General features: G+C 43.6%; 1 protein-coding gene across 1 annotated transcript; it reads left to right on the top strand.

The window, feature by feature from the left end:
* Window positions 1-5,854: 5,854 nt before the first annotated feature.
* On the top strand, window positions 5,855-6,598 carry LOC149026506 (uncharacterized). Its single transcript, XM_089153167.1, has one exon. It carries the CDS (start codon window positions 5,855-5,857, stop codon window positions 6,596-6,598), a length of 744 nt encoding a protein of 247 aa, XP_089009293.1.
* Window positions 6,599-15,847: the final 9,249 nt, after the last annotated feature.

Genomic DNA, 15,847 nt, shown 5'->3' with positions numbered 1-15,847 from the left:
GCAAAATCGAGAGGAGAGAGAGTGATTTCGTGCGAATGAGATGAAAACCTCAAAACCCCAAATACATATCCTCTAATAAGAAGTGCAATTACCCCCTTGCCCTTAAAACAAAGTAATAAGACATAAACTATCCTATTACATATAAAATGACCATACTGCCCCTGTTACCCCTGTTACATATTACACCCCCTCAGGCAAAGCTTTCTTGAGCTTTTCATATACCCTCTCGTCCAATATCCCAGATAACTTCTCAGGGTGAGGAAGATCAACTTGCTAAAGAACCGCAGTAAGGGCATCGTCAAGACCCAGATGATAGGAAGCGACAAAGAGAGCAGTATAAAGCTTCCCGAATTGAGGAGTACCAAGATAGGAAGTGACAATCTCCTTAGGAACGGTGTCGGGAACTTCATCAACATGCACAAGAAGCTTCCTGGCATTCACTTCAGAACGAAGCTGATGAACGAGGGACTCCATTTCCTCTTTTCCTCTCGCAAATTTCTCCTTCTCCTTAAGGGCCTTCTCCAGGTCTTTCTTGGTTCGGGAAAGCTCTTCTTCAAGAACTGAGTTTCTTTCTGATATCTCTCTCAGTCTCAGGTTCTTCTCTTCATCATTGCTTCTTCAAAGACTCAACATTCTTTCTCAAGCCAGAAAGCTCTACATTGGCTCTTCCGTGGGCTCTCTCAGCCTCTCAAAGTTGATCAATTAGGTGCTCAAAACGAATCATACACTCTCCCATGTAATGCACTCCTCCCGAGAAATACCTGAAGGGATTTTGGAATATCAAGTTACATAATTTACCTCAAGAGTTACATAGCCGGATAACTGAAGAAGGAGAATTACCTATAGGCATTGGCATAGAATTTGTAGTCAGAAAGAGTTCTCAGATGCTGATGGTTTGACGGGATCATCCCTTCAAGAAGCCAAGATCGGGCAGCATTGGAGTCCCCAAGAACAGTGTTGTTAGAAGTTAAGCTCCATCCGGGAACAAAGACTGGAGAAGCCCTCGCAGACTCTTCAGCAGGGTCCTCGGGAACCTCACTCCCATCCTTGGGAACCCGAGGCCTCTTAGAAGGCTTGCCCAAACAGCTGGAAGGGGAGACTTGAGGAACGCCAATGACGGGAGGACCCCCTACGGGACCTACATGAGCGCTTCTCTTGGAGCCTTTCTTCAAATATCCAGAGGATTTTGCTGAGCTAAGGGCGCTTAACGCTTGGATAACTGGACTACCTTCTTCGGTGGTGGTCTTCTTAGTAGGCTTGCGAGCGAAGGCTTCTTTCATGGAACCACTAGCAGCAGCCCAAAGAGCGTTGATGTCTAGTTTGCTGGCCACTACAAGAACAAACAAAGAAGATTAGAAGAAACAAAGCAAAAGAATCAAAGAACTTAAGAATGACGAAAGAATAAGGGGCTCACCCGGAGAGAGACCCCACAACTGTAAGATAGATGTATACTCAGAAGAGTACCCATGAATTGCGGCTGAATCCCCCTCAACCCGAGAAATCCTCTCTAAGGCCACTCCTTCAGGGCGGGCAACTCAACAGGCTTATTAGGTTCTTCAAGTTCCGGATTCATTTTCTTCACAAAGGTAGTCGGGAAGGACGGTTGGACTGGGGGTTTGCAGAAAAAGAAGTGATGTGTCCAACCCTTGGTGGATGTTGGCATAGTGCTCGGGAGGATTATATTGCCCTACCAGTCAACTACGTCAGTGGCCCAATGGTTAAGAGAAAGCCAACCCCGCTAAGATTGACTCTTGACTTCGAAGAATTGGTGAAGAAGAGGAAAAGTTGGCTTAACCCCAACATTGTAGCAAAAACCAACAAAACCAATTACGTTTCTCCAACTATTCGGGATTAAGTTAGAAGGAGATATCTCATAATGCTTGAGTAAGTCTTCAATAATCCGCTATACCGGAAGACGAAAACCTCCCAAGAAGGCATCAAAGTAAAGGGAGAATGACCCTTCAGGGGGCTCTCCAACCCGACTAGACTCGGACGGGAGGAGGAAGGAATAATCACTAGGAATTTCACAAAAGTTTTTCAAGCGTTTAAGATGAATCTGCTTGAGGTCGCAAGGGTAAAATTCAGGACCCGAAAGCTTCCGATCATAATCAATATGAGAAGGGGTTTTCGGCTTATTCTTTTCTTCAAGAACTGCCTCCTCCGAAAGCAATTCAGCATGAAGTAGGGGAGGCCAACGATTCCTAGAATCCAAAGGACAAGAGAGAGGGGGACGAGGAGAAGAATGCTTCTTACGAATAACTCGAGATCGGACAGGAAAAGGTTGACTAGTCTCCTCAACTTCTTGACGACCAAAAGAAGGCATAGAAGAAGGCTCAAGATTAATTAAGTCAAGTCCTAAGTCAAAACACAAGGGTTTTTGACTAATTGGGTCATCCCTAGCTAACTCCGCTGCTGCTCTCACAACTTCTTGAGAATCAGCATAGTCGGGAAGGTCTTCTTCACTAGAATAATACACAGAGGTTCGAGAAGAGGCTTCGGGACCCGAAACTTCACTAACTAGAAACTCCCGAGGGGAGGACGGTCGAGCTAATTCTTTGCCTTTCCTCAACTTATCCATAATTGCAGAAATGGTAAAGAAAAAGAAATCAAGAAGGGATAGAAGAGACTTACTGGTTGGAGAGTTGAAGAGCAAGACGAAGAAAGCAAAGGCTAGCGACGCAGTGGAGGAGACTTGAGAGACAAAACGTTGTCAAACAAGAAATAAAAATGAGGTTACTCCTCTATTTATAGTGAGAGTGAGGAAATGAAAGGGCATGATCCAATGGTCTAAGATCAATCGAGGTGACGGTTGAGATCATGAATGCCAAAGGTCACGATTCAACGGCTGGCGATGAAATGACGCAACGGTTGAGATTAAGAATACTAAAGGTCATGATTTGATGGCCGAGAATCAATTATTTCAATGGTTGGGATTCTGTCACCGTTGGCATATCAAGAGTTGCAATGAAGAAACAATTACGACAAATCAATGCGATGGTTGGAAGTTAGGAATCAAGAAGACTTTTGAAAAAATGACATTTGAAGAGATGCAAGAAAAGCATTCCATACGTTCGAGAAACCAATCGCACGGAATGGGGGGCTCTATTGTGGAGAACATATAACCCGAGGGGCCCCTCGGGAGAGACACCCCCCCCCCACTCAGGTAGGTGTGTCCCCCTCCCTCAGGAGCTTCAAAGAACCCCCTAGGGAGGGGCACACACACCCACTCAGGTAGGTGTGCTCCACTCCCTTGGGAGATTCAGAGAGCCCCCCTCGGGAGAGACACGCACCCCCACTCGGGTAGGTGTGTCCCCCTCCCTCAAGAGATTCAGAGAACCCCCTAGGGAGGGACACACACACCCACTCGGGTAGGTGTGCTCCACTCCCTCGGGAGATTCAAAGAGCCCCCTCGGGAGGGACACACACACCCACACGGGCAAGTGTGTTCCCTTCCCTCGGGAGACTCAGAGAACCCTTTCGGGAGAAAGCACATACCCACTCGGGCAGGTGCGTATTATCCCCTCGGGAGCCATGTTTGAGAAGAGTATGAAAGGTAAGAAGACCTTCAATGCTAAGTCCAAGAGTGATGTTGAAGACGACAAAGTCAAAAGGGTCAGTTAGAGATAATTACCCACCATATACGTTCCGAGACTTGGGGAGATGGATAAGCGAATAACGGCTCTATTAGGCCCGCCAAAGAAGAGAACGTGTTTCCTAAGATCTCTCGCGCACTCTTCAACTGAATAGGCGAAATTCAAGGAGACGCCGCCTCCATGTATCCTCTATATAAACCTTCATCCTACAAGGAGAAAGGTACGAGATTCACTTTTATCATTATTCTCTACGCCTTGAGAATCCTCTCAAGGTCTTCTATTGTTGCCTAGACTAACTTGGGTGTCGGAGAGGGTTCCCCGGCCAATACTAGGCCGGCCCGTTCTTGTTTTTTTTTGTGAGTGCAGGCATCTCAGCTATTCCCATTCAGCCGTAGAAGTCTTTAAGTAGTCATCCAAGTATCCGGCTCTCAAAGAAGGTTTAGAGGCAACACAAGCTATTCCAATTTACAATGATCAAATAACAACTAAACTCTTGTTTCTTATTCGAATACTAGAAATTATAACCTTCAAAAAATAGCTGGAACGAAAAAGAAGATGATCCTTGACATTCCATCATTCTTACATTGATGCTCACAATGACTTCACATTCCGCCAAATGCCACCATTTCCATCGGATGGACTCATGGACCTCCGAGATTTTCTGTTATTTATATGTTATTTGAGTATATTCAATGGTTAATCATGTTAAATATACTATAAATACAAAAAATTGTGTCGCAATTTTGTTTTATGAAAAAATAATTCTCGATCAATCCAAATTTTATTTTACCTTTTTTTTTTTTTTTTTTTGGGTGCAAAAATTTTAAATTGATCAAAATAATTATTCCAAATAATTCTCTATTCGAATATTTTCAAATTCGAGTTTTCTTGACCAAGACTCATTTAATTGAGTGCAATGTTGAGATGCCTTCTCTCTCTCTCTCTCACTCTCTCTCTCTCTCTCTCTTTTCTTAATTACATCTAAACGGTTTAAAAACCTAGAGTCATGATCACATGGATACTGATTCCATGGAATCATGCAACCAAACACTTCTCCTAGTTCTAAAACCTCTTAACTAAGTGGAGTCTAGTCTTGGGTTGGATTGTCATCTCAGCCTTGGCCCAAGCCTTTTGCATTTAACAAACCAATATAAGTCAGATTGACCCAATTGGACTTGGCATGGCTTTTTGGTTGGTCATTGCTTGCTTCTAATATTTATTGAACGCACATCTTTTTTAGGTACGTGGACGTGCTTTTAGCACAATAGTGATAGCCTCAAAGACAAACCTACATTGGGGCTGGGTGACCCCATTTTTAAAAAAAAAATTTGATTAATTTATTTAATTTTTCCACTTTTTCTCTACCCATATGTGAAATATCATTATTTAGCCCCCCTCCAATATTGAAAACAAATTTTAAAGGTAAAATAATGGGTATAAATGTAATTCCTAATTAAAAACTAACTCTTCAATCCCTATTTATTCTCTCTCTCTCTCTCTCTCTCTCTTTTCTTCATATTTATTCTCTTCCCTTTCTATAAACGCGGGTTAAGAAAATTTTGGAAAAAAAATATTCTCCACAATTAGGTACTCTTTCTTTTTCTCATTTTATTTATCTTTTCTCTTTTTTTTCATTTGTTTTGTTATTCTTTTTATTTGATTTTATGTTCTATGTCTCTTTATTTCTTATGCAATTTTTGTTTTTTGATTTTATATTGTGAATAAAATGTCTATAGGCCATGATACGGGAGGTTTTACCCGATTGTCTTAAGCCCGAGCTAGGGCTAAAGGTGATACTTGGTCGGGACAGTTACCAACCGGCTAAGTCAAGGTGTTACATACGCTGGACTTATATGGCAACAACACTTATTTTGGAAGGTCAACTCAGAGGATGATTGTGTGGGACCAACGATAGGGAAGCACAACCTCAGGAGAAACAACAGCCCTCATCAGGAAAACTCACCAAATCCAGAAAAGGTAATACATACAGTACAAAAGCAAGGATTCGCCTCTCCGGTAAGCATCGAATACATTATAAACATTATCTTGTGTAGTTCTTGCACGAGTTCTTAATCTGTTCACCGTCTGACTTAGCCATCAAAGGCGGCTGCCCAACAAGTGTTGTGTTGGTAAAAGGAGAAACAACACAAAACCCGGTCTACTATGTGAGTCATGTATTCATTGATGCAGAAACAAGATACCCGGACATTGATAAACAAGCTTTGGCACTATTGGTAGCTTCACGAAAGCTAAGACCTTACATGACAAACTTTTCACTCAAGAAAATTCTTCAAAGGCCTGATGTAGCAGGAAGAATGTTCAGGTGGGCGGTTGAGCTAAGCGAGTACCAGATCGAGTTCAAACCAAGAACGACCATAAAAGCTCAGGTCTTGGCCGATTTCATTGTGGAAAATAGCTTACCACAAAACAAAGACCAAGGTATAGCAACGGAAACATCAGACCTTTGGGTTTTACATGTTGATGGCTCAAGCAGCAGCTTTGGCTCGGGAGCGGGTTTGACTCTTAAAAGTCTTGGTGACTTCACAATTAGCTATGCACTAAGGTTTAATTTCCCGGCCTCAAACAATGAAGCTGAGTACGAAGTTGTCCTTGCTGGCCTACAGGTAGCCCGTGCACTCAAAGCCTGGGACCTAGAAGTAAGAAGTGACTCTCAACTTGTTGTGAATCAAATTAAGGGAGAGTACAATGCGAAAGATGAGAGAATAGCGAATTACTTGGCAAAAGTCGAGCAACTTCAAACATTTTTTGATCGGGTGACTTTTCATCAAATACCCAGAAAAGAAAATGAGAAGGCAGACGAACTCTCTCGGCTATCTTTAGCCAATTACAAGAATTTGGATTCAGCAGTTTACATTGAAGAATTAGACTACCCAAGCACACAAGAATCCAAAGTCCTTGAAATTAGCAATGATCCCGATAGGACGACACCTTTGGTTACTTATCTAAAGGATAACATGCTCTCGACTGAGCCAAAAGAAGTCTAGAGGATTAAGAATCAAGCTGCCTGATTCACCGTCATAGATGGCCAATTGTACAAGAGATCCTTCATGGAACCTCTTCTAAGATGCGTCGGACCTTCCCGAGCCACTTATGCCTTAGCAGAAGTCCATGAAGGAATTTGTGGCGCTCACATGGGTGGGAATGTACTAGCACAAAAGGTACTACGTTCGGGAATATACTGGCCAACCATACAAAAGGACGCTCTTGAGTATGTTTGCAAATGTGAACAATGTCAAAAGCATGCAAATGTCACGAAAGTACCAACAGTACCGTTAACACCCATTTCTAGCCCGACCCCTTTCGCAATGTGGGGAATGGATTTAATCGGAAAACTACCAAAAGCCTCAAGAAACCGGAAATATCTTGTTGTTGCCATTGATTACTTTACAAAATGGGTCGAGGAGGAACCTTTGGCTTCCATCATGGAAAAACAAATGGAGAAGTTCTTCAAAGAAAAGATTATCTACAGGTTTGGAATACCTCGGGTCCTGGTAACATATAATGGAAAACAGTTTGAAGGGTTGGGGTTCAAAGCTTTTTGTGAAAGGTACCACATTAAACATCAACGTGCTTCGGTAGCCTACCCACAAAGCAACAAACAAGTTGAAGTCACGAATAGAACACTGCTGGACGGGATCAAAAAAAGACTAGAGGATAGTCGGGCACTTTGGATCGAAGAACTCCCAAGTGTCATGTGGTCATACCAAACCACAACCCAAACCCCAACAGGAGAAACACCATTTTGCCTTGTATGTCACGAAAGTACCAGAGCTTTGGCTCCCGTTGAAGTTTCGGCCTGGTCATTCCGCTACAATGCCTTTAATGAAAATCAAAATGACTAGGGCCCAAGGGAAAATTTGGACTTATTACAAGAAATTCGAGAAAGAGCTCAACAAAGAAATCAATTGTACCAAAAGAGGGTAGCTTAGTACTATAATTCTCGGGTGAAAGACCGAAGATATCGATCGGGAGATTTGGTATTAAGAAGGATCGGGGCTTCCGACCCAAGGAATCAAGGAAAGTTAACTCTAACCTAGGAGGGGCCATATATCATTGACAAAGAAACAAAATCGGGAGCATATCGATTGAAAGAACCAATAATGGGAAAGCCAATTGATCGGTCATGGAACTCCACCAACTTGAGAAAGTTCTATCAATAGTTTTGTTTCTTTTTCAAAATCAATAAAAGACTCGGGGTCCAACTTGGCCACTTTGCACCTTTCTTAAGGACTTAGCACTTTTTTAAGGCAATAAAAGACTCGGGGTCTAACCCGGTCACTTTGCACCTTCTTAAGGACTTAGCACTTTTTTAAGATGATAAAAGACTCTGGGTCTAACCCAGTCACTTTGCACCTTCTTAAGGACTTAGCACTTTTTTAAGGCATTAAAGACTCGGGGTCCAACCCGGTCACCTTGCACTTTCTTAAGGGCTTAGCACTTTTTTAAGACAATAAAAGACTCGAGGTCTAACCCGGTCACTTTGCACCTTTTTAAGGACTTAGCACTTTTTTAAGAAGATAAAAGACTCAGGATCCAACCCAGTCACCTTGCTCCTTTCATAAGGACTTAGCACATCTCAAAGAAAGCAAATAAAGGATCGGGGTGTAACCCGGTCATATCTCACACACCTTTACTAGGGACTTAACACTTATTTTGAAAAATAGGTAATCATATGACTAAGGCTCGAGCAAGTTATAAAGGCACAACAATTAAAAAAACACTTAGAAGCCAAATTTCATTCAAAATGAACTCTTAAATACAAGGAGTTACATGTCTCGGGTCATAAAGAGTTACATGGCTCGGGAACAAGGAGTTACATGCCTCGAAATACGAAAACTTCAATAAGATCACACCAGCAAAGTTCAATACTTAGTGATTGATATATTGAAGCATCTTTGAACTCTTCACTGTCATCGAGAGTAAGATTCATGTGTCGATCGAAAGCCATAAACTTACCAATGAGCTGATGGCCATCTTGGATTGTCACTTGCATTCTATCTCGAGCGGCTCAGTCGTCCTTCACGGATGGACTCGGGGAAGATCTCGCCTCTGTGGACTGCTCAACCAAACCTTCATTCGACACGTTAGTGTCAACAAGGGTGTCGGTCAGGGACCCTTTGACCCCATCCTCAGCTTGAGACTTCTTGATCTCCCCATCCTTAGCTTCATCCTCAGTCTCATCCTCGGGCTCACCCTCAGGAACCTCAAGAAGAGGATCAATATAATAAGCAAGATCAGGAAACACCATATCAGGGAGCTTGGGGAGACCTTCTGGCTGGGGAAGCTGGAGTTCGTCATAAAATGTCGGATCAAGAATATTCTCCAACTTTGAGGGATCCGGGAGGGACGTCTGCTCAAGGGTAAATTTGAAGGCTTGTCTCATTCCCTTTTTGAAGGCGGGAGTGAAAGAGCCAACACCAAATCCTTGAACTCTTTAGTAGTAAAATACTCCTCTAACACCTCCCTCTTAGAACTTTGGGACGCCCTGACCTTCAGTTCCTCGATCACAGTGCTCAAATGAGCATTTCTTTCCTTCTCCTCAGCCAGTAGAGCTTGAGAACTCGCCAAGATCTTCGTAGCTTTCCCGAGCTTCTTCTCAAGCGTCTCGACCTTTCTCTTGTATTTTCCTTTGCTTTTGGAAAGTCTTTCTTCAGCTCAGCAATTTGCTCCTGAGCCACCTAAAGCTCCTTCTTTGCTTGGGCGGAGCTATTGTTGGCCTTCTAATGAAGTTGCTCAAAAAGATTCAGCTGCTCCGACTATTCACGAGCCCAACTCAGGGCCTCGGCAAAGCAATGAGCTGCCCGAGCCAGATACCTAAGGAAAAAGCATTAGCCAAAAGTCGCTAAAACACAAAAAACAAAGTCAGAAGGGAAGAAAGATCACCTGTATCCATCCGAAAAGAACTCATCATTCAGGAGATTCTTCAAATATTCACGATCAGCCTAAAGGGTGGCACCCTCAACCCAGCGCTGAGCAACTCCTGGGTTACCAAAAACCGAGTCACGCTCAATCAACTGAGAAGCAGAGGAGGGCCCGACACGAGACTCGGGCACATAAATCCATACCCTTTTTACCGGGGGGTCAAGGGACCTCGACAGTTGGCCCTTTTCCTCCTTCAGGAGCAAGAGGGACTTTCCTCTTGGGACTTTTTACGGTCCCGATCGCAGCATTGGAAGGCTGGGCCACAATTGCAGAAGACTTGGCAGCAACCACGCCCTGAGTAGAGGGCTTTGCCTTGGAAGGGGGCTTCCTCTTCCAAGCTTCAGCTATGGCCCCGGTCGCCATTGCCAAGAGATCGTCGGTCGGGACATCTGTAGACACTGCACAACAAAGCAATATAATCAGGTCAAAACACAGAATGCAAAATCAAGACAATTGAAACAAAAGCTCACCCGGAGAAAAGCCCCACAACTGAAGAATAGGCACATACTCCATGGAGTAACCATGGACTGCAAACTCATCCCCTTCCACCTAATTTATAAACCCGACCCTTTCTTCTTCGTCGGGATCCAGGTCGAAAGGGGTATTCAAAGTTTCAATATCTTCCCTCGACCTCTCTTGAAAATCAGTAAGAAAAGGTTCGAGAGAAGGGGGACTAAAGAATAAGAAAAATTCCATCCATTTTTTGGTCGTGGAAGGGAGAGTATCTTTTTCGATAAAATTCCCCTAAAATTCAAGGGAAGTGGACGCCCTCTTCGCCAAGTAAAACCTTGCCCCGCTGGTGTGAGGGTGCAAGGAGAAATAGTGGTGGAATAGACCAAATGTCACATCCCCCCAGCCGGTACCCTAATTGGCATACCCGAGGAGTGTGATCCACAGCCCAAAAGATCAAGTTTAGGAATGATCATATCCATTTAGCACAATAACATAATCAAAAGCAAGAAAAAATCATAATGTTCAAGTAAGTTAATAATAAAATTCAAGAAAAGATCACAGAAGGATCACTAAGAATATCAGAGTGCGGAAAACATGATACCAAATACATAGGCAACTGTAGAGTATAATGGAATTATACTCCACAAACATATGCGGAAGGTAGATCGAAATCTAAGTAAAGCTCTAAGCTAATACAAGTAAAGTAAAAGATAAGTCTAGAAGAATGTAGAGAATACTATTCCACATCTTCAGTCAGCTCTTTTTCTCCTTCAGTCTTCATCTTCTTCACCTTGTGCTTCCTTATATGGACCGTCAAAGAAATCCGAACCTGTAGAGAAGTCTAACAACAGATTGTACAAAAAAAGGAATGAGTTTCGAAAGAAACTCAGTAAGGCAAGTTAATCCATAACAACATAAATAACATGGAAGCAAACCATAACAAGATGCAATGCAATATGAAACAAGTAATGTATGTATGCATCTAAACTCTAAGTATGTTGGTCTCTATGGCAGACATGCTTTAAGTCATAGCACCGTACTTCCTTGGGTAGGTCAATCACACAATGCCTTTTGGTAGTGGGTCCGGCATCCCTCAAGACAAACCATGGCAAGGGGTTAAGTCAACACACTCTCTCACAACCATTTGGCATAAGTACCAGCGCATGTCAGGGAAAAGCCTAGCCCAATGCAAATCATCTACTCAGTTACATCAACTCAGGTCCAGATACTTCCATTCCTTGCCCCTGGTGATCCTTTCCGGTATCCTTTCCACTAGAGTCCTAATAGTCCCGGACTACGGACTCATCAACCCTATTGGTTATCCACATATGGTAAACGGGAAGCTCTCATGTCCTCTCACGAGTTGGTTACCGGTCTTAAGCGCCCATGAGCCCAAGTCTAGCCATATGCAACCCTCCAATAAATGGCCTCTTTAGAGTATCCACAATGTGATCCATGTCCTCTCACGGATTGGTTACCGGTCTTGAGTGCCCACGAATCCCCATTGCTACCACGGGTCGTTCGGTCTCAATACCCTTCCGAATCGGGTCTGATATAACAGGGGTATAACCTAACCAAACACTGCTAGACAACCCTAGGTATGACAACCAATGATTCGGGAAAGTGTCGATGGGCAACCCCAGAAACATCCCATACTATTTCCGATAATGTCCAAGGATAGAAGTGTCAAAAGGACACCTCCCAATCCCAAATCATACCTAATCAAACACATTCAGATCAGTCATGACATATACAGTTAACACTTCATCATATAAGAGAGAATATAAAATCATGATCTAATCAAGCAGTAATTAACAATTCATATAAGCATGAATAATGAAAAAGAATACATAAGCAAGTGTTACTGTTCTCACAGTAGAAAATCAGAAATATAAAGTATAACAACAGTAGGTAAACTCATAGTTTCATAAGGTAGAAACCAGAGAGAATGCGATCTATGTAATTAAGGAAATAACTATCCTTACCTTGATTATCGCCGAAGATAATCCAAAGATCAAAGAGAGAGACACCAAACATGGCAAATAAACCCCTAACAAGCATAGATACAACATTAGGAAAGATACCTAAAAGATCAGAGAGTAAACGAATCAAACTGAGCGAACATTGAAGCTACTGACTTCATTGGTCGATTGCCTTGGTCTACTGTCCCAGTCGACCAAGCAGTCGACCAATCGAGTCAGTACTGAATAGTGAAAACTGTTTTGGTCATAACTTCGTCGTTGAAGTCGGATTGATCCGAAATTGGGGAACTCCTAGGATGTATTAGAATCATATAGGAAGATAAAATCATCAAGTCATGGTCAAAATATGGGTTCTTGATTTGACCCAAGAAACTAGGGTTTCAACCTTTATGGCTCCCATGAAAAGGTTATGATCACAAGAAGAAGGGAATGGTTGCAATCAGAACATAATAGAAATCTGAAAATCTTGTTTGGTTAATAGAAACATTGCCCATGAGGTTTCCCTCACATGGGAGGTTACAAAAGGTTTCCAGAAAGATTATACAAGGGTTAGGGTTTCAAGGAATTTATTTGGCTAGGGTTAAGATCATGATGATGATCATAGATCTCAAAGAATAGAATGAGATCATGGAATAGATGGTTGTAAGGATGCATCATCTTTTTCCTGATCTCAATCAAGAACAAGAATGAAGAAAGAATAATTTAGAAATCCTAATTAGGTTAAACATGGATCATGAAGAAAATATAGTATGATCAAGGATAAAGGATTAAAGATTGATAGGTTACAATTCTAGTAAGGGAAACACATTGATTGGAGGTTAACAAGATCAAACTAAGGGTTCTTGGTTTGATCCAAGAAGTTAGGGTTTCACCCTTTTTGGCTCGCAGGAAAAGGTTGAGATCACAGAATGTAAGGGAATTAATGATTGGCCAATTAAAACAAGAAAATCATAGAAGGTCAAATTTAGATTAACATAAATATGACCCATGAGGTTTCCCTCACATGGGAGGTTACCAAAGGTTCTCCGGATGATCACACAAGGTTAGGGTTTCAAAGGTTAGGGTTTCAAGAATTCAACTGGCTGAGGTTGAGATCATGATGATGATCATAGATCTCAAGGAACAAGATGAGATCATGGAGTGGATGATTGCAATAGTGCATCATCTTCTTCCTGATCTCATCCAAGAACAGATTAAAGAAAGAAAAGAGAGTAAACATACCTTTGATGCAAGAGGAAGAAGATTACTTGAGTTCTTGTGAGAAATCAACCAAGGATGCAAGGAAATTGATTAGGATGGAGTTCTAACTCGTTCCAAAGGCTTAGGAGGCATAGGAGGCGAAGTAATCCCGAGATTTGGACTTAAATAGAGCAGCCACGACCTAATTAGGAAAACAGAACTCATTGGTCGATTGGATTGGTCTACTGGTCTAGTCGACCAATCAAGACAGCAAGGTTCAAACAGGGATTTCGAGGGCTATAAAGGGTCAAATTGAGTGAGGTTTTCTTCTACGAGTCAATAAAGAAGTCTAGTTTTCAGAAATACTTTCAGATCAAGCATGGGAGTTCATTAGGTCCACCAACTAGGCTCATCTTCTTCGATGTGCAAGCAGGATTTGCCAGACATAGTTCAGCAACTTCAGACAGGGATTTGGAAGGTTATATGGGGTCAAATTGAGTGGGGTTTTCTCCTACAAGTCCATCAAGAAGTCTAGTTTTGGAAATACCTTCGGATTGAGCACAGGAGTTCATTAGGTATTTCAACTAATTCACCCCTCTTCGGTGCGCAGATTCAAAACTAACACTGACAATGCTCTCAAGTGAGGGGCATCATCGACAATGTCCATGGGCTTGGGTTCCGACACCAAATCATCAAACAAAAGGGTCTACAAGCAAAAAGCTAAGATCAAATCAAGGTCCAACTTTAAGGTGTAACATTTAAACTAACCCTTCTTTACCCAAAACAGATAGGGTGTCCTGGCTAGGTTTGGGCTGGATTTCACACCAAAGGTCGGGAAAACACCTATATTATGCCAATGAGGGGTTAGTCTAGGGGGGGGGGGGGGGGTATGAAGGGGGGGGGGGGGGGGGGGGGGGGGGGGGGGGGGGAAGCAAAAAAAAAATGGGGGGGGGGGGGGGGGGGGGGGGGGGGGGGGGGGGGGGGGGGGGGGGGGGGAGGGGGGGGGGGGGGGGGGGGGGGGCCGAGGCGGGGGCGGGGGGAAAGGGGGGGGAAGGGGGGGGGGGGGGGGCGGCCCCCCCCCCCCCCCCCCCCGGGGGGGGAAACACACCCCCCCGCAAATAGAAAAACGGGGAGAAAAACACCAGGGGCAGAAGAAGTGAACAAGGATAAAACTCAGGTCCTAAGGAAGTCTGGACAAAATCTACATGCCAAGGAGTTAGGGGCTACGACTTTGCCAAGGCTAAAGCATCTTCATTTAAGGTTCTTCTATCCGATTTACGAGGAATAGCCCCTCGGAAACCACTCAGTCGTTGAAAAGGCGGATGAGGTGGGCCCTTTGTTCTAGGAAGAACGACCCGGGAGGACGAAGCGGGAGGATCACGAGAAGTAGCCGTAGATTTCGGCCTCATAATGCATTGGGTAGAAGGAGTAGCGGATTTAGATGCGACGGCAGAGTCAGAAGCATCCCGAGGCTCCGCATCCGGGACCTTTTCAACTTGGGCCCTACTAGTCCGATCTTTACGGGCCATCTCCACTATTTCCTCATAAACTCTAAGGTTGTCATCATGGGAACTTCCACTCGAGTCATGAGTACGCTCATCATCCGAGGATTGCTCGTGCAAGTCCTTCAGACGATCCTTGGCTAAATTAACACCCCTTGTTTGATCACTATCACCCTCACTCTCATAACCCTCATCCTAACGACGTTTTCTTTCACGGTGGTTCGAGACAGGAACAAGAGGTTGAAACCTAAAACCTCTCAAACTCGGCTTGGGTTTCTTTGGCGCCATAGTCGGGAGAAAGAAGTTACTATTAAAAGATTGGAGAATCTCGAAACTTAACCGGGAGCAAATCTTGGTCGAGAGCAACGAAAATGATGGATCAAAACAAAGAAGGAAGGGGGTATTTATACTACCGGAAGAGGCGTTACTGATCTTGATCGAACGATTGCAACGTTACAAAATCAACGGCTCAAAAGAGGAGACGTTTCATCTTCCCGAGGTCGCAATAATGACAACTAAACCTGCCATTTGACTTGGCAATACGGGGATGGACGCAACCTTTGAGAAAACCGTTAGCATAACGGCTAGTCACTTTGTACGAGGGTAATAAATGCACCCAGCAAAGAATCTCCTGAAGGCTATCCAAACAACACCATACGGGATAGGGGGCTTGTGATACGGGAGGTTTCTACCTGACTGTTTAAGCCCGAGCTGGGGCTAAATGTATACTCGGTCGAGACAGTTACCAACTGGCTAAGTTAGGGCGTTACATACGCTAGACTTATATGGCAATAACACTTAAGATGGAAGGTCAACTCAGAGGATGATTGTGCGGGACCAACGATAGGGAAGCCCAATCTCAGGAGAAACAATAGCCCTCGTCGGGAAAACTTACCAAATCCAGAAAAGGTAATACATACAGTATAAAAGCAAGGATTCGCCCCTCCGGTAAGCATCGAATACATTCTAAACATTATCTTGTGTAGCTCTTGCATGGGATCTTAATATGTTCACTGTCTGACTTAGCCATCAAAGGCGGCTGCTCGGTATACGAGCCGGCCCGCATCTGACCTTTTTTGCAGGACTCATCATCTCAATCATGGGAAGGGGCTTAGTCGGGACCAGAACCTGAAACGTGACACATCAGGCCAACGCAGGGCTGTTCTAGTGGTTGAAACCAACTCCTCTTAGTGAA

This window comes from Hakea prostrata, chromosome 1 (genome assembly GCF_041222555.1).
Source record: "Hakea prostrata isolate BN-2017 chromosome 1, UWA_Hpros_2, whole genome shotgun sequence".
Taxonomy (NCBI): domain Eukaryota; kingdom Viridiplantae; phylum Streptophyta; class Magnoliopsida; order Proteales; family Proteaceae; genus Hakea; species Hakea prostrata.
The sequence above is the reverse complement of the archived record's forward strand: the minus strand, read 5'-3'. Positions and strand labels throughout refer to the sequence as shown.